The 24,990-nt window shown below is 37.4% G+C and overlaps 1 protein-coding gene across 2 annotated transcripts in view; it reads left to right on the top strand.

Annotated features, from left to right (window-relative positions):
- The first annotated feature begins 8,202 nt into the window (after positions 1–8,202).
- Crisp2 (cysteine rich secretory protein 2) overlaps positions 8,203–24,990 on the top strand; it is a 34,693-nt gene continuing 17,905 nt past the window's right edge. The window contains exons 1-8 of one of the 2 annotated variants that reach the window (XM_021149044.1): positions 8,203–8,321; positions 9,047–9,129; positions 11,786–11,835; positions 13,009–13,086; positions 17,467–17,583; positions 18,640–18,727; positions 20,394–20,536; positions 20,968–21,065. In XM_021149044.1, the coding sequence (XP_021004703.1) occupies positions 13,018–13,086; positions 17,467–17,583; positions 18,640–18,727; positions 20,394–20,536; positions 20,968–21,065 (515 nt within the window). In that variant the 5' untranslated portion in view covers positions 8,203–8,321; positions 9,047–9,129; positions 11,786–11,835; positions 13,009–13,017. The remainder of the gene's footprint in view (positions 8,322–9,046; positions 9,130–11,785; positions 11,836–13,008; positions 13,087–17,466; positions 17,584–18,639; positions 18,728–20,393; positions 20,537–20,967; positions 21,066–24,990) is intronic. The other variant, XM_021149045.1, reaches the window with a different exon arrangement.

Here is a 24,990-nt window from a genome sequence, read left to right as displayed (position 1 = left end):
CAACCAACCAAACATCTAACTGACCTGCTAGCTTCTGGGGACAAGATTCTGTCTCCTTTGCATGTTGCATGTCTAATATCAATACTGTATTTAACAGTATTAAAATGATCAGTATCATTAAGGAGAGCTGAACTGGGAAGGAATTGAAGAAGGGATTAGGAGCAGTCCAAATGGTAAGAATGAGGGAGGAGGGGTAGCTTAACTTTAATTAATTCAGCATTTCTGTATATGTGTATGTATATATGTTTATACAGTATGTACATATACTGCTATATGACCCATAATTTAATAAATCATAAATAAAATACTGTAGCATCTTAGCAGTAACTGGGATATTGTAGACTCTGTCACTGTTCCAACGACAAGGGCTTGCCATCACTATTTTCATGCCTGGAGCAAACTGATGACTAAGCCCAAATCAGGATGCTTGGAAGGACATGAAATCTGGGTGCAAGCAAAGAGGACAGGGTGAGTCAGGAAACACTAACTGCCTTTTTCAAAAGTCTCTCTCTGAAGTTGTAAAGAAAGCAAGCTGGAGGCCTGGGGTGTTCTTCAGTGCCACATCTTCTGAAACACAGGCTAGTTCTCTTCTGATGCTTTTTAAATAGTGAGGTAAAGTTGCCAAGTATTATAAATTAAGTAGCCAGGTTCCCAGCTAGGTAAAGACTAGCCTTCACCTGCTGTGTGGCTTTAGAAAAATGAAAGAATTACTTTGTCTCAATGGATGGAAACTGTATTAACAGCCACTGCTGGAAGATTAATTTTCTTTTGTATATTTGTATCAATAAATTATGTTGGAATTAGCATGACCACAGCCTTAGAACCCTCTCTTACTCTGCCTTCAGTGTCTAGAGTTTTCATTTTGTGTGACTGTAGGTTTGTAGAAGAGTTGAAACGACACCAGATAATTTCATGTCACCTTTCATTCAGCTTCTCCCACTAATCTCTAACAAGGCATTATAATTACACTAGTATAATTATATAAGAACAGGATTACACTCAGATAACACTTCTAGTAAACTCTAGATTTTTTCTACCACCTTTTTGTTCTTTTTTCTGCTCCAGAGTGAAAACCATAGTTTCATTTTTTTATCAATTCTTTGAGGATTTGATACAATGTATTTTATTGTATTTAATCAACCCACCTCCCACCCCTAATTTAATCCTCCTTGATATTCTTTTACTTTCTTTCCCCACCCACCTTTGGGTTCTCTTCTTTATCTGTGATTTATGTTCTGCCTGTTTTTCTGGGGGTGGGGCTGTCCAGTGGCTTGTGATCAGATTAGGAGGATCACAAACTCACAGAGGCGTCTGAGACTCCTCTCATGAAAACAGTTCTTCAGTCTCTGCTTGCCTTTGATCACACGAAACATTAAAATCCTAGACCTTCTGTAGGATATGCTCCCTGACCCCGAGTTGGGGCTTACCTTACATTTTCTCACAATTAGTGTAGGTTTATCGGTGTTTGGTTTGGGTGTCCCTGAGGCAAAGTGCCTTTTTCATCACATGACATCAGAAGGGACCTCACAACATTTGCATGGTCCTGCTGACATTTACTCAAATTACTTTGTTAAAGTAGAAAGTTTTGTTTTAAAAATAGTCTGACTTTACAACCCTTCTCAGAAAGGGTTATGTCTCAACAAATACATTCTTGAATAATAATGTACAAAGAATACTCACTATCTTAAATTAAACTAAAGAATAAGGGGGGAGGAAGAACTAGAGAATGAGAAGGTGGTGGAAGGCAGGCATGGACACTTGCTCCTGGCTTCCAGAGATAACCATTTGATTAGAAGCCTGGCCGTTGGCTCATGGGAGTACTCAGCTTATGTCGAAGGGACGTCATGTACTGCAGAGGTGGCCTTATACAAGCTGCTTTTCAAAGATAAGGGTGGAACTGAAGTGCTTCCTGGAAAACATCAGGTCTTTACTTTTGTTCCTTCTAAAAATTAGTTTCACTTTTTTACAACCGCATTTCTCAATGTGTCTCTGTTTGCAGAGCCTAGGCTTTGGAATGGTTTAGGTATTTGGTGACTTTGTTACCAGCTAATACTTGCCAGGCTCTTTGCTTTTGCTCATCCTGAAAGCAGTTGTGCAATCAGCTTCTGAAGTGTTGCTGTAGTCTAATGCCAGCTCAATGATTCCAGTACCTAACTTCAAAAGCAAATCATTCTCATTTTAAAACTTCAGTTTTTCTCTGGATAATTGAATTTGGCACTTTTCTATCAAGTGTTTCAGGTACTAGATCACAGAAACACCAATAATTGTGTGTGGCAATAGGTTGATGTTCATATTTCTGCTGTCCTGCTATATATTTACATACAAATATGTTTTCACATACATATGCCTTGTTTGAAAATATAAATCTAAAGCATTTTTCTATATCCATCAATTTTACTATTTTTTTCCCAGTCTGATCTTGACTCATAAGCTCTGATCATCCTGACTCAGCCTCTTCAGTAGCTCGGGTCACAGGCTTATATTATGACATCTAGCATTACATGTATATATGAATCAAACCCAGAAGGTATGGTAGGCAGTCACTTTCCCATTGTGCTGTATCACCCACGCAAGGCTTTATATGTTAACAAATTAGCCATACAGTTTAGAATTACAGACTTACCAAATTTAATTTTGAAAGATGATAAAATTGTACCTTAATGTGAATAAACACTATGTATTGATATTTTAGTAGAAAGCTGCCAAATGTGATAGGGACATAGATTAATTGATACAGGACTTGACTAGTATGCACAAAGACATGATTTTAAGCCCAGAATGATTAAACCTTATACCATGCCATCACCCAGTAATAATCCCAGCATATGGAAGTAGAGGCAGGAAGATCAATTCATCATCATCTTCAGCTGCTTACTGAGTTCAAACCAGCCTGATGTGCTCAATGGGCTTTCTCAGACAATGAGAAAAATTGAAAATGTTACTGTTTTATTCACTATATCAAGGGAACAGATCCAACCTAGTAGTCTCTCAACAGATGAATAGATAATGAAACTGGTATATGAACAAAGTGGAATACTATTCAGCTCTAAAAAAGGAAATAGACAGATTTTCAGGGGAAAGGGATAGGTTTAGAATGTATATTATTAAGTGAAGCTGTGCAATCTCAGAAAAATTTCCATGTACAGGTTTGAGACTATAACAATGTGTGCAAACAAATGTGCATGTGAGCAGTGTAACTTGTGGAAAGGAGAGGAAAGGACAACTGTTAGCTGCTAAGAGAAGACTAAATGAGAATGACAAACCCTTCAATTATGAGGGAGAGGAGAAGGGGTTTGCAGCCTCACAGGAGGAACAACATTCTGAACTAATCAGTACCCCCAGAGCTCCCTGGGACTAAACCTTCAATCAAAGAAAACACATAGTGGGACTCATGGCTCTAGCTGCATATGTAGCAGAGAATGACCTAGTAGGTCATCAATGGGAGGAGAGGCCCTTGGTCCTGTGAAAGTTCTCTGCCCCAGTATAGGGGAATGCCAGGGCCAGGAAGCAGAAGTGGGTGGCTTGGGGAGCAGGGGAGGGGGGAGGGGGATAAGGGATTTTTGGAAGGGAAACTAGGAAAGGGGATAACATTTGAAATACAAATAAAGAAAATATCTAAAAAAAAAAAACCTAAGAAAACATCTAAGAAAAAAAAAAAGAAAGCAAATTGTCTTGTTTTAACTGTCATGGAATTCCCCAGCCTGGTGAAATATAAATATATAAAATGTATATTTGGCAGTAAATGCATAAAATCCAATGTGAAGCTTCAGAATGGCTCACTGAATTTTGTAGAGATTCATAGATTTTGGATCTGGTTAAATTCATTGCATAATCATTTTTTGAAAGTTCTCACATGCACACACACAAAGATCCCCCACAAATAGCAAACAACTTTATATGTCACCGTAGATTTTTATGGGGAGATTATGAGTCAATGGATAAAAGTCACATTTTGAAGCTTTATGCATTCAAACCTAAAGGAAAGGCTACTTTGTTCAGTATAGAACAGGGTTGCATCCAGACAGCATAGCACAACTTCATGTGATAAGTGAACTTGGATGAATCCTAGTTTCTGTCCATGCAATTTTCTTCTAATAGTTGGAAATAACATTATTCTATAAAGTCAAAATTATTTACAGCAAACACGGCAATATTGGTATAATTCAAGTCTTGACGATATACTAGATACAGTCACTTTAATTATTAGTTTTACTTTTGTCATATTTATTTATTTACAGCCAAGACTATTTTGAAGAAATTTTAAATTTGCTTTCAGGTTGTGATCCACATTGCCTATTCTTTATTCACTTGGATTCTGTCTTGGTCAGGTGAATTCTTTGACCCACAGTGTGTAGAATTTAAGGAGTCTCTCTGCAAATGTTGTAGTGACATAACATTGCATGCTTTAGTGGAACTTCTCTTCCTGTTTTTGGCATTTGTTTGATTGTGTGAAATTTTTTTTCTGTATCCTTCCAAAAAATCCTACCTCTTCCTCAGAGAGGACATAGAGTCTGTAGTTAGTGACTGATGCTCTGATGTGATATCATCTTCCCTGCACCATTCTTTGACTTGCTATTTACCCACAGGATTGCTGAGAGATTCCCAGGTACTGACAGAAAGATCCATGAGCAGTTGTCTCTCCTGATACATTTGGAGAGATGCCCAGACTCAGTGCAGCACTTCTTACACTGAGAAGACTACCAGGGATTAGAGGACCTGACATTGAACTCAGAATGTTTTTCGTAAGTCAGAACCACGAGATTATATCCACACAGACATTATTTCTGGAGTAAAAAAGAAATTGCAATCATCCATCCTTTCTAGATCTTACACTCTTTCCATTTTCTAGAGTTCAAGACTGTGTAAATATAGGTTTCTAGCTCTATAATGGTGTCACGTGTGAATTTCGCCTTGTGAACAGACTTTAAATTCAATTAGAAAATACTTGATTTCTTCCTTGATGCTCATGCTGCTATTACACCAGTGGGCATATCTTGAGTTCAGTGGACACAGAAGGTTGGGAATGAATCTAGAAATAGTTGGAGAAGGGAGTGAATATGATCAAACTACAGTGAATGAACTCACAAAGAACTAACACAAGTTAAAAATAAATTGAAGATAAGCAACAGGTTTCTAAGTATAAACAACTTGGCAATTCCTATTCATGCTTGTGTTTCCTTTTGATCACTTGGGTCTCATTAGGCAGCCCAGACTTTGAACTCTAGATGATGATTCCACTTTTACCTGCCCAGACCTGGAATGCCAGGTGTGTATTAACATGAAAGGCTGCTGCTAGCTTTTTTAAGGAGATCCTTCTAAATTGTCACTGGATTATTATTATAGCTAAAGAAATCTTTCATTCATCATGGCTTAAGTTTGATGAAATGCATCTCTTTATTTTGTTCTGATCTAATTCAACTTCTCAATGCAGTGGTATTTGACTTTGCTTCTTTTGACTTCAATCTCCAGCTTTAAGGATCAGGACACAACATTCCACTATGATTAACTGATCCATCCAGTTAGGCACTTTGAGGCCTCTGATGAACAGCTTAAATTCTTGTGTTCTGATTTAGAAATGACTGCAGTTGAAAAGAGAGACTCTCTCCACACCCCTGTACAGTGCCCGCAGGCAGGAAGGAACATGCTAATAAACACATTCCAAGTAATTAAAATATATTATTATAGACACAACTTCATTGACTTTTTTGGCCTGGGTTGGATGATTAATTTAAACATACCAGTTAATTACTAAAAACTGACTATAGTAAACTGCATTAAGCAAACCAGATGAATGTTTCAACACAGGGTCATTGGTCTATGACTCACTTTTCTTGCCAGAGCCTATGTGGCAGATGAAAAGCAGCTTTGAGAAGCAGGGATTAGTGGAGAAGAGTTTAGCCTAATACCAGGTACAAGAAAAAAAGGCAAAGAGGAGAGATGCAGGGAGAGAGAAAGGGAAGGAAAAGAAAAACAAAAGTAAAAGAAAAACATGATATGAAACACAAACAAACAAACAAACAAACCCGAAAAAAGAGCCAAACAAAAACATAAGAAACTCATATAAATGCAGAGACACACACAGGAATCCCATAAAAAACAGAAATTTGGAAGCCATAATATACAGTCAAAAGACCTATAAGGTAAAGAAATGCTCAGCTACAGACAAAGCCACAATCTTTTATCTATCTATCTATCTATCTATCTATCTATCTATCTATCTATCTATCTATCTATCTTTATATGAGTACACTGCAGCTGTCTTCAGGCACACACCAGAAGAGGGCATCAGATCACATTACAGATGGTTGTGAGCCACCATGTAGTTGCTGGGAATTGAACTGAGGACCTCTGGAAGAGCAGTCAGTGCTCTTAACTGCTGAGCCATCTCTCCAGACCCAAAAATACAATCTTAAAAAATCTTTTATTTGTTACTTATTAAGCACTTAATATAGTAAAGGCCTCTAGCACGTCATGGATATCTTTTTGCAGTCTTTTAAACTTGGTTTCTGACCTTAGATTCTAAAGTTCAGATGCAAGGAAATGTTCACATTCCTGTGTCTTATGATTTTCTTTCAGTCAAAGCTCTTGACTTTTCAGGTCAGTAACAGATCTTGGTCTATTAAACAGACCCAGGTCCTTTTCTATACTTCCCTTGGGAACATGTCCTTGTAATTCATAGACAATTAGCTGTTCATTTCTAAGGTCTATTACTTGTCTTCAAAACACACTTTATACTATTATTAATAATTAATAACATGTCCATACCTTAGAACATACAAAAGTAGCAGTTCTCAACCTGTTGGTTGTGACTTCTTGAATGACCATTTTACAGGAGTCACCTATCAGAGGTCCTGCATACCAGATATTTACATTATGATTCATAACAGTAACAAAATTAAAGTTATGAAGTAGTAATGAAACAATTTTATGCTTGGGGGGGTCACCACAGCCTGTGATACTATTGTACAGTAGTATTACAGAAAACCACTGCTGTAAGGGCAGACACCATATTTTATTTGTTCTCATGACTTCCTAATACGTCACAGCATCTGCTTTGTAGTATGGGTTCAGTTGAAGTTTGATAACATTAAAGCCATAGTGAAGGAAGAACGAAAATGGAATCAAACTTGGGAGACAACACAATACCACATAATTATTATATCACCAGATCACAGGTTGAGAATATTTGTTTATATGTTAAAGAACCCTTTTGTTGGGTCTCAAATAGTAAAAAACCTCTAATAATCAAATGGCAGAGGGAAACATGTATACTGTGAGCAGCTGTAAACACACTAGCCAAGAAAAAAAATACATAAAAGGTTTCTTTGCCTAACTGTGCTCAGCGATGATTATGGTTTTGTGAAGTGGTCTGGGTGATTTGACACTGCTTGAAATAAGCTGTTTTCATCTTGCATTATGATTAGACTTTTATCACTATTGTCACATAACTATCATATTGATCTAGACGTCAACATTCCTCTATGGGTGAGGGAGCTTAATTGGAGATCTTCTAACTCTTCTTTTCAGCAATGAGCTAACCCTCCCGCTTTCTATCTACTAAATCTATCATTTATAGTCCAGTTGTGAAGACCACACAGTGTCCATTAATGAAGGAAAGCTAGTTTTTTGACCTGAGTATAGATATCTCTGGTCAGGAAATTCAGGTATTAAAAAGCTGACCCAGATATCGTTCTTGAATTTTCTGACCACCAAACTTATGTGAAACAAAGATAACCAGGGAGAGTTTATAAACAAACAAACAAACAAACAAACAAACAAACAAACAGAAAATCAGAATGCTAACTCTTTGGGACTGCATGCATTTTTGGCCACGATTCAGTTGGGACTGCCACGATTCTGAAAATGTAAGAAAGCCTTTAAGTAAGACTTTTCTGATTTTCGTTTTCAATTATGAAGCTCATTCACTCAGACATTCTGGATAGGGAGCGCTTGCTTCTCCATCCACGTCCCTGGGCTTTCAAACTCCTGAAATACTTCCTATCCTCTCTTCTTGGTTCTCTGTTGAGTAAACAGATACTGACTCCCGCACCCCTCACAAATGGCGAAAACAAATGATAACTTTACATTTTAAAGGGATAAATATAATAGAAGTTCTCCCGTGGCATCCTACATAGCGGTGACTGAGGGAGGGGTGGAGAGATTCTATGTAGAGGAACATTTACTTTGACAGAATAAAGCCTCGTGACACCGCCCCCACGTGGCGGCTGGAGGCGGTTATCGTTGCTCGCACAGGGGAGGGGCAGCAAGAGCCCTTTCTGGCTCCTTCCTGACAGCATGAAGACCTGTGCTGTGGAACCAGCGTAAATATTAGGGCGGGCTGGGAGAGTGGATGTGACCAGGGTGGAGAAAATGAGTGAAGTTAGTGCAGAGAAAGATGTGTGAGCTTAGGAACCATGAGCAGATCCCGGAACAACTGTTAGTTCACTTTTCCTAGCAAGAAATCACTAGAGATTCCCCTTGACCTTAAGAAATTGTCCTGTGTGTTTGATTTCTACTGAGTCACGGAAGAAGCTTGAAACCATTTCAAAGTCTGACTTGTCTGCAGTCAAATGAAAAATGTCAGTCTTTTATTGGGTGGGTGTGCACTTACAGGACTTCATCAATTAGATCTAGGGTCATTAGTTCTTCCAAACATCCTGTCATCGACTTCCAGAATAGAAAATGTGAAGTTATAGTGATCAAACACCAATGCACGTAGTCAACATTGTTGGAGTTAAAGACAATAGCTTTTGAAACACGTCTGAAGCACGAAGTGCTAGATCAAAGAGGGCATTTCACTACATGCTGAGGTTTTTTTTTAGAGTGGCAGCCAAACAGCGATTACTGAATTTGTTAACAAGCAGACTTTTTAGTTTACAGTGAAGGAAATGCTGAAGTACAATTAGTGCCCCAAAGCAGGTTATAGTGACATCAAAGATTGAAGAATTAAGAGGACATTAACTAACAGGTTGTAAGTCTGTGATAAAGTGTAGACAATATAAGGCTATCTTTACATCGTCGTCCAAAATTGTTTTCCATCTTCCAGGACAAAGAAGGGAAACACCATAGCCCTCACACTTTAGAAGAGGCATGCCCTCCTGATCCTAAAACATCGGAAGGAAGGACAAGGTATTGTTCTATTTATATGTAGTAAGGAGAGCATAATGGCCACTTTCTCATCTAAGTATAAATGTAGATTTCAAGAATAAAGATGAAAATGAGGGAATGGGTAAGATATTTTTCCTTGAACATATTTTCAGCAAAGGTGTCCTTTCTTGGACTCAACAAAGATGACGGCAGTTTGGATTGGAACAGTATGAGTGTGTCTTTGAATAAGGATGCCCTTGATTCATTTTCCTTAAGTTAAGGTGGACCACGCCTTCAGCACTTGATTCTTTTCTAGACTATACTGTCTTTTTCCCCACTGTGACACAATGAAGATTAAAAAAAAAAAAGGTTTAAAACGATTTGGAAATTAAGTTTCAACCAAATCACATTTTTTTTAAATGGAAATATCTGATGGGGTTAGCCAAATTTAAGTACTGCAATTGATAATAAAAATACCATTATTGAATATGTATGGTTATGTACATTATAGTGTATGTGTTAGGAGTTTTACAAAATGTTGTCTTTGTAAATTCTATACAAAATGAATATTCAAAGTAAAACTATAGAAATTCATTTTTTGTCTAAGAGAACATAGTGGCTATGGTAGATTTCCTGAGATTGATCATTTCAAAGACTGTATCTTAACAGTAAACTACAGATAGGAAGTAAAAGTCATAAAAAGTTGATTCAGGAATGCATTCAGCTATAAAATATGTTTTATTTATTTTCTGAGGAATTAAATAGTCATGGGTAGTCAATACAGAAACCCAAGGTTCCAAAGACATCGTCTAGAATCTAGACTCTAGATTGTAATATGCTTAAGAACTTTTTTCAAGTTTAAAAGTTTTATTATTTAAAATATTAATACTTTGTCTAGATGTTATTTGTTTGCTCTATTTTCTTTTTTTATTATGTATTTTCCTCAATTACATTTCCAATGCTATCCCAAAAGTCCCCCATACACCCTCCCCCCACACTTCCCTACCCACCCATTCCCATAATTTTGGCCATGGCATTCTCCTGTATTGGGGCATATAAAGTTTGCAAGTCCAGTGGGCCTCTCTTTCCAGTGATGGCCGACTAGGCCATCTTTCGATACAGGTGCAGCTAGAGACAAGAGCTCCGGGGTACTGGTTAGTTCATCATGTTGTTCCCCCTATAGGGTTGCAGATCCCTTTAACTCCTTGGGTACTTTCTCTAGCTTCTCCATTGGGAGCCCTGTGATCCATCCAATAGCTGACTGTGAGCATCCACTTCTGTGTTTGCTAGGCCCCGGCATAGTCTCACAAGAGACAGCTATATCTGGGTCCTTTCAGCAAAATCCAATGGTGTCAGCGTTTGGAAGCTGATTATGGAATGGATCCCTGGATATGGCAGTCTCTAGATGGTCCATCCTTTCATCACAGCTCCAAACTTTGTCTCTGTAACTCCTTCCATGGGTGTTTTGTTCCCAATTCTAAGAAGGGGCATAGTGTCCACACTTTGGTCTTCATTCTTCTTGAATTTCATGCGTTTAGCAAATTGTATCTTATATCTTGGGTATCCTAAGTTTTGGGCTAATATCCACTTATCAGTAAATACATATTGTGTGAGTTCCTTTGTGATTGTGTTACCTCACTCAAGATGATGCCCTCCAGGTCCATCCATTTGGCTAGGAATTTCATAAATTCATTCTTTTTAATAGCTGAATAGTACTCCATTGTGTAAATTTACCATAATTTCTGTATCCATTCCTCTGTTGAGGGGCATCTGGGTTCTTTCCAGCTTCTGGCTATTATAAATAAGGCTGCTATGAACATAGTGGAGCATGTGTCCTTCTTACCGGTTGGGACATCTTCTGGATATATGCCCAGGAGAGGTATTGCTGGATCCTCTGGTAGTACTATGTCCAATTTTCTGAGGAACCGCCAGACTGATTTCCAGAGTGGTTGTACAAGCTTGCAATCCCACCAACAATGGAGGAGTGTTCCTCTTTCTCCACATCCTCGTCTGCATCTGCTGTCACCTGAATTTTTGATCTTAGCCATTCTGACTGGTGTGAGGTGGAATCTCAGGGTTGTTTTGATTTGCATTTCCCTGATGATTAAGGATGTTGAACATTTTTTCAGGTGCTTCTCAGCCATTCGGTATTCCTCAGGTGAGAATTCTTTGTTAAGTTCTGAGCCTCATTTTTTAATGGGGTTATTTGATTTTCTGGAGTCTACCTTCTTGAGTTCTTTATATATGTTTCTAAAACATTATAATTGTTACAAATTTATTATTTTATTTTATGTAACAATATTTTATTGAAATAAAGAACAGTATTTAAATAAAATCCAGCTAATTCTTTTCTATCCTACTCACTGGTATGCAGTTCTTTCACTAAGGAACACCTCACAAAAGTTCAGGAAATTCTGGACTCCTTATAAATATTGTTTTCTTTCCAAGTCCCTACACCCACATATTTGTAAGCATTTCAGCAGCATGGAGGCATTATCTGGTAAGAAAGCAAAGGCCATAGTTTAGATAGGAACCAAATAATAAAGAACTGGTAGTGAAATTTGAGCCTGTTGGTGTGAAAAATACCATACCATTTCAAGGTAGATTTGATTGGGACTGACTTCAAGATGCAGAATATGTCCAGAGACAGTTGTGATGTATAATCTGTCATCTCTCTCCACCTTCTTTCTTGACACAGATAAGGCAGATATTCCAACTGTCAAATCAACAGTAAGCGACCATTCTAATGTGAGTATTTCATCCTGCCATGTTGCCATGAGTAAAAAGCTACTCTTAAAACATCTACCTGTGCTTAGAAAGCTGAGAAATTGTTCTTTGAATATTAACGAAGCTCTTTTTGCAATGCTATTAGAGAAACAATAATATCAATTTTATGTAAATGAACTTTTTACATATGTAAACATATAGCTTATTCTCATGTTTTTGTTATGTCCACAGTAGAGCTGTGTTTATTGGAAAAATGAAAACATGTTAATGATGTGTATCATTTAATATATGAGATTACCTGAGAAGTATTAAAAATGGAGTGGGTTCATGAAGCCCGATTAATGACTCCTCTTTCAAAAGTGAAACTGTTTTGTTGTTGTTTTTAACTATGCACAATGGATTTGAAGTCATTATTGGTGAGTAATGACAGGGAATCTGAGTATTCCTCAACTGAGCTGCTTTTAGTTTTATGCTAAGGACCCACAGGGTATTATCCAATTTAAAAGAAGTAATATGGGGAAGAACAGGAAGGATATTTAAAACACAATAAATATTAAACAGCCTTTGGACTAAGTCATGGCTTAGCCAGAACTGAGTTGAGAAGGCTTTTAATTCACTGACTATATTGTTGCTTGTCTATACCAGGACTTTTGACAATAATACAAGGATGAGAAAAAAAAATGATTTCTAATTTCTCTCTTATAGAAATAACCTCTTCTAAGGTGTTTGGTATTTTGTATTTACATAATCTCAACTCTGAAATCTTGACTAAATTCTGGTCCAGATAAATGAATAGTTCTTGCTCTCATTGAGAATAAGAAGTTGAGCTATGGGACACAGTGATAAATGAATCCTCTTTTTCACAATCAGATAAATGATCTTTTTTTTTTTCACATTTTGGCTAAAGAAAGGCCAATGGATGTTTGCAGGAAGGTGCTAGGAATTCCCAAGTCTCTGCATATGCAATTCCAAGGGCAAGCTACAAGTTTCTCAGTTCATGATCCTTTTAGAGACAAGGCTGTTTCATTGTGATTCTATTAACACTGCATAGTACCTCTTTAACTGTTACACTGTGAGTGAACTCTGATGTTACAGGTGCTTTGCAAACTCAGAACCCCCAATTCCCTCCATCCTGCGTTCCTGCTTTACTGACTTCAGTGGAGATGTTTTTGGTTTGTTTGTTTGTTTTGATAGTTTTCGGCCATGGCTTGGTTCCAGGTGATGCTGTTTGTCTTTGCGTTGGTGCTGCGATCGCCACTCACAGAAGGAAAGGTAAATCTAAAGCTGAAACATCTTCTTACAGCCGCCTGTCAGTTTTGGAAAAGTGCCAGGATACTGTGAGAACAGAAGAATCCAGAGTATCTCGACAGGTGGAAAAATGTCATGGGTGGCTCATAGCACTTCACAGGGAAATAGAGATAAGAGGCTAAGGTTATTTGCTCCATCACTCATGGCTGTGATAGCCAATTGATACATGTGCCTACTGCACACTGTAAAAGACAAAATGTATTTCAAATACAAGGTTAGCAGACAACAAAGATGTGCAGAAATTCAACAACAAAACCCACAAGTATTCTTTTAAACAGTGAGATAACAGTATTTTTGTATACTTGACTAAATAATATATTAAGTTCAGAGCACTGTGGTAAGAATTACCAAAGACTTTACTTGCTGCATACAGTAGAAATGCATTTCCTCTGGCTGTACAGGCTAGAAGTCTCTAATTAAGATCTCTCTGAAGGGACTCATTCCATTCTCTTTATGGTGACGTCTGTCAATTGTTCTCCTTTGCCAGAAGGCTGTGTCACCACAACTTCCTCCTGCTGCTGACACAATCTTCTCTCTATTTCTCCTGAAATCACTTGGCCTGACATTCAGGTTTCACTTTGATACTTTAGGATAATTTTGTGTCAAGATCTTCAACTTGATTATTTCTGTAAAGTCTTTTTCTTTCCCAATAAGACTATATTTACTGGTCCTTAGAATCATAATATGGAAATTTGTCTAGAGGGCAATCACTCAATTTATTACAAATAAATATATTGCAGAAATTAACTTATGACACATTTCAGTAGAGCCATCTCCAGTTAAAGTTGCATGTCACCTCAAAATTATATTTTAAAAAAGGTAACATTTTATATGGATTTAAAGAGCTAATTAATTACGGATCTTCTGCTCAAAGTGCATTTTCTGTGTTATCTCATCCCATTTCCATGTGTTTGGTACAGAAATTTAAGAATATGTAATCTCCACTTTGCATTTTCTTCACTTCAATCACTATATTTATCTCTTGTAGTTCTTGTAGATACTGTATACAAACAATTGAGCTGATTTCTAAATTAAAAAAAAATGGATTCTAAGGTCTTTCTACTGTGTTTATCAATGATCATGGAATTAGCATGTAAAATGTTGTTGCTGTGTGGAAATCCTGAGTTCAGACCCTCTACTTCACATATGCCTTTATGTTTTAATGATCCCAGAACAAGGCTGGTTACCCTTATCAGTGTGTGTAGGGCTCACACATGGCCTTCCCTTCCTGGCCTGGAAGCCTGTGGATATGAGGTATTATGGTCATTGTTGTCTGTTTTCACACTCTGCTCTGACTGCTAGCATTCAACATTAGCTAGAACTCAAGACTCTCATAGTTGTTTAGACTTCATTTGGCATTCATAGCTTTGATTAGTTCATCAAAATAGTCAATTTCTTAGACTGGAGAGAATGTTCTTATCCTTCTGGGGCTTTATTATAACAGTTTTTCATTTTTTCTCCCTTGATTGTTTTTTTTTTTTCCCCTTCTAGACCTTCACAATTCTCTTTTCACTTCCTGATCCAACTCTTGGCCGTCATTCATAAAGTCATTGCAAAGTGAGATGTCATTGGATTTGAGCACCATCAAATGCATATTGATTACCTCACTCAACATAACCTTATGTGCTTCTCAGAAGTCCAATGGACATTGTCCATCTTTTAAAATCCTAACCCAGAATCATCTTTTATGAACTCTTCCTTATCTTCAATAAATTGATCACTCCTCATAATGACTCCACCCACCAGAGCTATATTTTTTTAATGCAATATCAACTCTGTAAGGTAGATCCTGGTTTTTTGTTTTAGAGTTGATACATATTTTACATCCTTACATTCCCAATAAAAGCTCTACTAATACTCCTCTAAAATAAAAAAAAATTACACCTATAAGTAACATTTTCATGTACAAAACACAATGGCATAATAATCAGAAAATAAGTTCTAATCCTAAAAAAAACCCAACATTTGTGAGTTTTGAGATTACTTTGTGACATTTCGAGGAGAACATAGAGCAACATAGGAATGACTGATAATTCTGGGGTGGGTCATTGCTGGTGCTTGACTTGTGAATCCATTATAACTTAGAAATATGCAACTGTGCTAAATCTGTTGGTTCAAGGTAATACCTACTAGTCTCTGTTCTTAGGAACCCAAAGCAGGAGGTAGATACCGACAGAGAGTCAAAAATGGCAATGCTTTGTGGTTAGAAGTATGAGGACAAGTCTTGAGGGACCTCAGGATGGTAGGGGAGAGGTAGATAACAATTCCGAAGTATCAGAAAACCTACTGTGAGTAATGTGTCTATTAAACATTCTTCAAAATCTTGCTCAAACCCATGAATTATTGGAGAATTGTATGAACATAGGCTTAGAATTTGTCTAACAATCAAAAGTTCCATTCTGCTCTTAGAAATAGCTGTCATATGTACCTACTCATCAAGAGAAGCTGAAAATACAAACACTACCAATTTTATTACTAAACTGAGCAAAGTGAGGAATATTCCATTCAATAGATGAATTTGTTGCTTTCAAATTGTGTGGAAAACATTTAGAAAGTATGTATTGAGTCACTTTGGAATATTTGTGGTCTAATGGTTTTGCTATAATGCTGGATGGGACACAGGAATTTGGACTGAATTTGAATGTTCTGTCTCCAAGTGTAGATGTCACAGATAGCAATGTCTCCTATAAAGTCTACGATAATCATTGACTTAACTCACCACAACTTACTTGATCAATTGTGAATGGTTATGCTTACATGGACTACTATGAATAATTTATGAAAATTTTATTTATTTATTTATTTATTTATTTTTATTTATTTTCATACAATTTCTCTTGATTATAACTTCCCCTCCACCAACTCCCAAATTATTCCACCTCCCTACTCTCCCAATTCATATTCTCTATCATTGAAAAAAAAAACCCACCAAAACCCCCCCAAAACCCCCAAAACCCCCAAAACTCCCAAAACAGCAAAACAATCAAATAACAATACAAAAAAAGTCAAAACAAAACAAAAGGTCCACAACACAGTGAAACGAAACAAAATAAATCAAAACAGATAGAGTCTGTGTTGGCCAATTACCTCTTGGCATGCAGCCTGCCCTGGAGTGTGGTTAATATACTGACACTCCCTGCAACCCTATAGGAGGAACAACATGAACTAACCAGTACCCCCAGAGCTCGTGTCTCTAGATGCATATGTAGCAGAAGATGGCCTAGTCGGCCGTCACTGGGAGGAGAGGCCCTTGGTCTTGCAAAGATTCTATGCCCCAGTACAGGGGAATGCCAGGGCCAGGAAGCAGAAGTGGTTGGGTTGAGATGTAGGTGGGGGTGGGGGATTGTATAGGGGACTTTTGTGATAGCATTTGAAATGTAAATGAAGAAAATATCTAATAAAAAAAATAAAAAAAATATAGTGGCACTCCATTTGAAGAAGACTGATTTTTTCTTTGCCAGCAGTTATCATTCACAAATATTTTCTCAGTTAGGGGCAGGACCCCATGTCAAGTTTTCCCTCTCAGTATTGGGATTCTTATCTGATGACCTGTACAGGTCTTGTGTGTTCTGTTACTGTCTCTGTGAGTTGATATGTGTGTTTGTCTGCTGTCTGGAAGACATTCTTTTGTTGGAGTTATCTATCATCTTTGGTTATTAGCATCACTTTGCTCCTTTTTCTGCATAGATCCCTGAACCTTGAGGGCAGGACTTTGATGAGACATCTCACGTAGGACTGAGTGCTCTAAAGTCTGACATGCTGCACACAGGTCCAGTTGTAGGGCTCTATACTAATTCCCATCTACTACAAGAAGAAACTTGTAAGGTCTGAATGATGCATTGATCTGTGGGTTTAGCAATAATCTTGTTAACTACTTTAGCAGTGTTATGTATGAATTCCATCTTATGGAGTAGGCCTTAAATATATTAAAAAGTAGTTTGTTACTTCCATAAAATTGATGCCATATTGCACCAGTGTATCGGGTTTTGTAGATCACTGTTGTAAGTCTAAAGGTTTGTATCTGTCAGATAGTACCTTCTAACACCAGCTCACATAGGATTTAATAAAAATAATAATGATGAAAGTTGAATTAAAATCAAAATCTAGCATTTGTGGTCTCAGAGGAATTTTTATTTTGCATTAAATTACTTACCATTGCCAAGTCTTCTGTCTACTTATTCCTATTAAAATTAAGTGTTAACTTAGAATCATTGACATTGTCAAACTAATTCCTTTTCTATCTGTGTGATATTATGGAAAAACAGTTTTAAAGTGATTTTTGTTGAAGTAATTTCTTAGTTGCCTGAGATATTTAAAAAAATGTTAGAAGTCATTTTCTTTCAGGATCCAGACTTTACTTCTTTGATAACTAACCAAATACAAGTTCAAAGAGAGATCGTAAATAAACACAATGAACTGAGGAGATCAGTTAACCCTACTGGCAGCGACATACTAAAAATGGTAAGAGACTGTAATGGTGTGAGTCATCTGTGGAGGGAGGAGCCAGTTATGGGGGAGGAAATAGATGTAGAGAAGGGAGGAGCAGTTGATGATGGCTTCATATTGTCATATAAAATGTTCCTGTTTTGATTTTTTGCTATTTTATTTAAATTTTATTTGGGAAAGATTGTATTATTTTTGTTTTTAACATGGTTAAATTACTTGTCAGGTTTGGGGTTTAATAAGTTAGAATTAGAAGCTAAGTCTTTGAGCATCCAAAGTGCTTTAGGAAGAAGGACTTCGTCCATTGTCTTTTGTAAGTATGTGTCAAGCCAATGTCTTTCAGTATCTTACTTCTGGAAGAAGATTTATTTTTATCCCCTCCCCCTCTCTCTCTGTTTGTCTGTATGAAGAAGAGAGAGAGGTGGAGGAGACATGTAAGCATGTGCATAAGTGTATAGGTGGAGAGACCAGGGGCATCAGATTCTCCACGGGACTTGGTTATGGACAGCTGTGAGTCAATTGACTGGAGTGCTGAGAACCAAGTATGGGGCCTTTCCAAAAGAGGAGTAGGTTCTCCTAGCCACTAAGCTATCTCTTTATCTTCAATCCTATAGCCTTTTTGATGTAAGGCATTTCCCAGGGCAGTGTTAATAGCCTTTTAGCTTATTCAAGCGTATATCTCCCACATGAAAGCAATAGGAATCAAAAGTCTTTGGAATAGCCCAGATCAGCTTACAATATTAAAATATCCTTAGAATCATTCACATATGTCAACATTTAACATCATTCACACACATCCTGGATGTGGCTTTACAATTAGATATTTGCCCTTATCCCTATTAGATTTCTCTTCATGTGGAAACTGGTACACACTGGAATTAAAACAAAAGGGCTTGGTTTTAATTTTTATCATTAATTAATTAAATAATATATTGATTTTTTTATTAATTAATCTTAATATCAGTGATAATTACAAAATCTTTTACAGAAGTTTTATAGTTTTGCTAACTAATCAAGTTATATGCTTTCATTATGCTTGGGATCATTATGGTTTTCTTTTTCTTTGATATTTAGGAATGGAGCATACAAGCGACAACAAATGCTCAAAAGTGGGCTAATAAGTGTATTTTAGAACACAGTAGTAAAGATGACCGGAAGACCAGTATGTATTTACATGTGGCTGCTGAATAAATGAATAAATTGAACCCTAACAGTCCTTTGTGGGACATTGCATTAAGACTGTTCACATTGAGACAAAAGGATGGACCATCTAGAGACTGCCATATCCAGGGATCCATCGCATAATCAGCCTCCAAACGCTGACACCATTGCATACACTAGCAAGATTTTGCTGAAAGGACCCTGATATAGCTGTCTCTTGTGAGACTAGGCCGGGGCCTAGCAAACACAGAAGTGAATGCTCACAGTCAGCTATTGGATGGATCACAGGGCCCCCAATGGAGGAGCTAGAGAAAGTACCCAAGGAGCTAAAGGGGTCTGCAACCCTATAGGTGGAACAACATTATGAACTAACCAGTAACCCCCAGAGCTCTTGACTCTAGCTGCATATGTATCAAAAGATGGCCTAGTGGGCCATCACTGGAAAGAGAGGCCCATTGGACTTGCAAACTTTATATGCCCCAGTACAGGGGAACGCCAGGGCCAAAAAGGGGGAGTGGGGGGAGGGTATGGGGGACTTTTGGGATGGCATTGGACATGTAAATGAGGAAAATACCTAATAAAAATATAAAAAAATGCAATGAGCTGCACCATGAAAGATAGGTAGACAATGTCACCTGCAAGAAAAAAAAAAAAAAACTGTGCACATAAGTGTTATTCATGCTATCTTGCAAAAGTCTGGCCAGTGTGAGACAGTCTCTCCTGGCTACCTATGTGGAGACAGTTCTCTTCTGCTGCTTGCAGATTAAGATGTAGCACTCTTGGCTCCTCTAGTAACATGTCTGCCTGAATGCTTCCATGCTTCCTACCATTATGACAATGGTCTATTCCTCTAAACTTGTAATCCAACCACAGTTAAATGCTGTCCTTTATAAGAGCTGTCTTGGTAATCACAGTGTCTCTTCAAAGCAATGGGAATCCTAGCTAAGACAGTTAGCATTTTTGATATTTATTGTATGCAGTATAGACATGGCATTTCAAGCTTCCACAGATTAAATGAGGAAGTGGCTATCATTACACTTGTCCTGGCTGTATTTGGTTCTCCAAGGCGAAGGATTAAGACTGCAAAACTATCTTTCATCCTGCCTACAGTTGTCTCTTTAAAATACTGTCTCAAATGTCTTTCTGCCTTCATCATATAATAAAAACAACATGAACTTTTCCTTAGGGTTGTATGTGTGTGTGTGTGTGTGTGTGTGTGTGTTTGTGTGTGTATGTGTGTGTGTATGTGAAAATTAGTGAATGAGAGCAAAGGAGACAATCTTCAAGTTCTGGTCACTATCTTTACTAAGACTACATCACAAAGATGAGAGCATGCAAGGCATAACACATGAATTTGGTACCTAAATGACTGTTTTTGGCAATGCAAATACAGGCTTTAAAAAGAATTGGGTTTTCACAATCTATTGAAATATTTACATGCTTAAGTCTGTTGCTTGTGTCAGATAGCTTTTTTTTTCATCTGATTAATTAAATAACCAATCAATCAATCAATCAATCAATTAATCTAAGTAGCAGCCTGCTTCCACCTCAACCAACAGATACCCACCATAGGTCCCATGACTGAAGTACAGCATTTTGCATTTGTATAGTTAATTTATTTTGCCATTGAAAGTTTTAGTTTTGCTCATAAATACATTCCTTCCCAGATATAAGATGTGGTGAGAATCTCTATATGTCAACTGATCCTACCCTCTGGTCAACTGTAATTCAAAGCTGGTACAATGAAAGTGAAGATTTTGTTTATGGTGTAGGAGCTAAACCCAATTCAGCTGTCGGACATTACACTCAGGTGAGTAGAGCAGACAAAGATGCCGTAGTTACAAACATCCTATCAGGTAATGTAATGACCAACATATGACCTATTCCTAATTTCAGTTTGAGGGGACAGGCTGAGTAGGTACTATATAGTTCTGTTATTGAAGTGATACATTAAGAAATATTACTTTATGCCTAGAATCTGAAGAATTGCTGATAGGAAAGCATATAGTAGATCTTGCCATTATAAATGTATAAAAAGTGAACTCATATATTTAGGTATTTAAAAAGACCCTGAAAATGAAAATATACTACTGTAAATACAAAAGTTAATTATTTTGCAAGGTATAGGTTATAAACTGTAGCACCCACATATTTATGTGCTATACATGTTAATAGTTACTTTTGAGTATTTTACCAATTTTCTAATGAAAATCCATGAATTTATCTCCCATGGACATGTAGCTTATTTGGTATTCATCTTTCAAAGTTGGATGTGGAATTGCTTACTGTCCCAATCAAGAAATCCTGAAATATTTCTATGTTTGCCATTACTGTCCTATGTAAGTATGCACTTCAAAATGAAATGTGTGTAATTTTACCTGCAACCTAATTTATAAAATATCTTATATAAAGCAAACCAGAGTTGCAAAGGTAGCCCCACTAAGGGAGGGACAAATGTCAGGGTTCTCACTTTTAAGGTCTAGACAGCTTTAGTTTGTCAGAGGAGAAGTTCCACAGCTCTGAATGTAAAGATCTAAGATCTCCTTCAACATTTAGGAAATAACGTCCTCACTTTCCATTTTCCTTCCCTATGCTCAGGTTCAGTCATGGACCATTGATGCTGTGGATTTCTTTAAGATTTCATGTTATTTATTTTGCTAATTTCACACTCCAGGACTGCACAAGTTTGATGGTGGACCCACTGGTTTTTAAGCTGTTAGCTTGCATATGGGAGTGACAAACCTTCATTTCAGCTTTTTTTTCCTTATTCAAATATTCATTTCTCTTTGTTTCAAGACATTTTTTATTTTTAAAAATTAATTATTTTATTTATTTACATCTAAAATGTTGCCCCCTCCTAGAGTTCTTCACCTATCTTTCTCCCCTTCACCTCTGAAAGGATGCTCACCCCCTGCCCTCCTCATATCCCTCTTCTCTGGGTCATTAGGAGTCTACAGAATTAGGGGCATCCTTTCCCACTGTGGCCAGACAAGGCAGTCCTCTGCTACACATGTGCCAGGAGGCTCTGAGTCAACTGTATATACTCTTTTGTTGGTGGCATAGTCTCTGGAAACTCCCAGGGGTCTGGGTTAGTTGACCCTGTTGGTCTTCCTATGGGGTTGTAATACCCTTCAGCTTCTTCAATCCTTCTCTTAATCCTTCCATAGGGATTCCTGACCTTAGTCCAATGATTAGCTCTAAGTATCTGCATCTGTCTCAGACCACTGTTGGGAAAGCCTCTCAGAGGATAACTATGCTAGGCTCCTGTCTGCAAGCACAACATAGCATCAATGATAGTGTCAGGGTTTGATGCCCACCCATGGGATAGATCCCAAGTTGGGCCAGTCACTGGAATGCCTGCCCATCCATCTCTGCTCCGTTTTTGTCCTTGCATTTCTATTAGACAGGAACAATTCTGGGTCAAAAATTTTGAAGGTGGATCAGTGACCCAATGCCTCCACTGGGGGCCCTGTCTGTCTACTGTAGGTGGTCTCTTCAGATTCCATCTTACTACTGTTTGGCATTTCAGATAAGGTCACCTCCCCCATTTGAGTTCTGGGTGCTTCTCACATCCTAAGTCTCTGAGACTTTTTAGAAACTCCCCCGACCCCACTTCCAGAAATTGCATATTTTCATTCATTCTCCTGGCACACTTGGCTTCTCTCCTTTCTCCCCCCATACCTGATCCTGCCCCCAATTCCCCTCCACCTCCCCTCTCCCATCCAGATCTCTCCCTCCCATCTGCCTCTTGTGATTATTTTGTTCCCTTTTACAAGTGGAAATGAAGCATCTTCACTTGGGTCTTCTTGCTAAATTTTTTATGGTCTGTGAGTTGTATCATGAGTATTCTGTGAATTTTGGCTAATATCACGTATCAGTGAGAACAATCCATGCATGTGCTTTTGGGTCTTGGTTACCTCACACATGATAGTATTTTCTATTTACATCTCTTCATTTGCAAAATTCATGATGTCTTCATTTTTAATAGTTGAATAGTTTTCCATTGTATAAATGAACCACATTTTCTGTATTCATTCTTCACTTGACACCTTGATTACTTCTAGTTTCTGACTATTATGAACATAGTGGAGAATGTGGTTTGGTGGAACATCTTTTGAGTGTATGTTTAGGATCAGTATAGATGGGTCTTTAAAGAGAACTATTTCCAGTTTTCTCAGGAAACACCAGATTGATTTGCAGAGGGGTAGTACCAGTTTGCAATTCCATCAGCAATGGAAGAGTGTTTCTCTTTCTCCACATCCTTGCCAGCATGGGCTGTCACTCGAGTTTTTGATCTTAGCCATTCTGATTGTTGAACAGAGGAATCTCAGAGTTGTTTTGATTTGTAATTCCCTGATGACTAAAGACATTAAACATTTCTTTCAGTATTTCTTAACCATTTAAGAGATTCTTTGTTGAGAATTCTCTGTTTAGCCCTGTACCCCATTTTTAAAAAACTGGATATTGTATTTATTTACATTTCGAATGTTACCCCTTTTCCCAGTTTTCCCTCTGGAAATCTGCTATTCTCTACCCTTCCCCTGCTTCTATGAGGATGAACTCACACCCACCCACCCACCCACCCACTCCCAACTCCCGGCCCTGGCATTCCCCTACCCTGGGGCATCGTCCCTTCACAGGACCAAGGGCCTCTCCTCACATTGATGTCCAACAAGGCCATCCTCTGTATCTCATTTCTTCATTAGGTTATTTTTTTTGTAGTCTTACTTCTTGAGTCCTTTATATATTTTGAATAAATATCAGTCCTCTATCAGATGTAGAGGGAGTGGAGATCTTTTGCTAATCTTTAGGTTGCTGTTTTGTCCTATTGCATCTTTTGCCTTTCAAAAGCTTTTCTGTTTTATAAAATTCCATTTATCAGTTATTGATCTTAGAGCCTGAGACACTGGTGTTCTGCTCAAGAAAATTTCCCCAGTGCCAATGTATATGAGGCTATTTCCCACTCTCTGTTCTATTAGATAGAGTGAACCTGGTTTTATGTTGAGGTTCTTGATTTACTTGGACTGGAGGTTTGTGAGAGGTGATAAATATGGATCAATTTGCATTCTTCTACATGTAGACATCCAGTTAGACCAGCACTATTTGTTGAAGATGCTTTCTTTTTTGCACTCTATGATTACTTACTTTGTAGTCAAAGATCAAATGTCCATAGGTATGTGGGTTTATTTCTGGGTCTTTAATTCTGTTCTATTAATTGACCTGTTTGTCTCTGTATCAATATCTTTTTTTTTTCTTTAATCACTATTGCTCTGTAGTACCGCTTGAGATCAGGATTGGTGATTCTCCCAGTTCTTTTAATGGTGAGAAAGGTTTTGGCTATCCTGGGATTTTTGTTTTTCCATATGAAGTTGAGAGTTGCTCTTTCCATGTCTGTGAAGAATTGTGCTGGAATTTTGATGGGGATTGCATTGAATCTGTAGATTGCTTTTGGTAAGATGGATATTTTTACTATGTTAATCTTATCAATCCATGAGCATGGGAGATCTTTCCATCTTTTGAACTTTTCTTCATTTTCTTTCTTCAGGGACTTGAAGTTCTTGTCATACACATATGCCCCTAGCTTGGTTAGATACAAAAGGTATTTTATATTATTTGTGGCTATTGTAAAGGGTGTTAAGTCCCTAATTTCTTTCTCAGTCTGTTTATCCTATGAGTAGAAGAAGGCAACTGCTTTGTTTGAGTTAATTTTATATCCCACCACTTTGCTGAAATTGTTTATCAGCTGGAGGACTTCTCTGGGAGGTTTTTTTTTTTTTTTGGTTGTTTATGTATACTATCATATCATCCGCAAATTGTGATTGATACCTTGACTTCTTCCTTTCCAATTTGTAACCTCTTGATCTCCTTTTGTTCTCATTGCTCAAGCTAGAACTTCAAGTACTATATTGAATAGATAAGGAGAGAGTGCAGAGCCTTGTCTTGTCCCTGATTTTAATTGCTTCAAGTTTCTCTTCATTTAATTTGATGTTGGCTTTTGGTTTGCTATAAATTGCTTTTATTATGTTTAGGTATGTGCCTTGAATTCCTGATCTCTCAGAGATTTGTAACATGAAGGGCTGTTGGATTTTGTCAAAGGTTTTTTTCTTCTTTTCTTTCTTTTTTCTTTTTTTCTCAGTATCTAATGAGATGATCATGTGACTTTTTTCTTTGAGTTTGTTTATATGATGAATTACGTCGATGGATTTTTTTTATTTTTATTTTTTTTAATTTATTTTTTATTAGGTATTTTCCTCGTTTACATTT

This window comes from Mus caroli, chromosome 17, assembly GCF_900094665.2.
Source record: "Mus caroli chromosome 17, CAROLI_EIJ_v1.1, whole genome shotgun sequence".
NCBI classification, from domain to species: Eukaryota; Metazoa; Chordata; class Mammalia; order Rodentia; family Muridae; genus Mus; species Mus caroli.
This window is presented reverse-complemented; position numbering and strand designations above follow the sequence as displayed.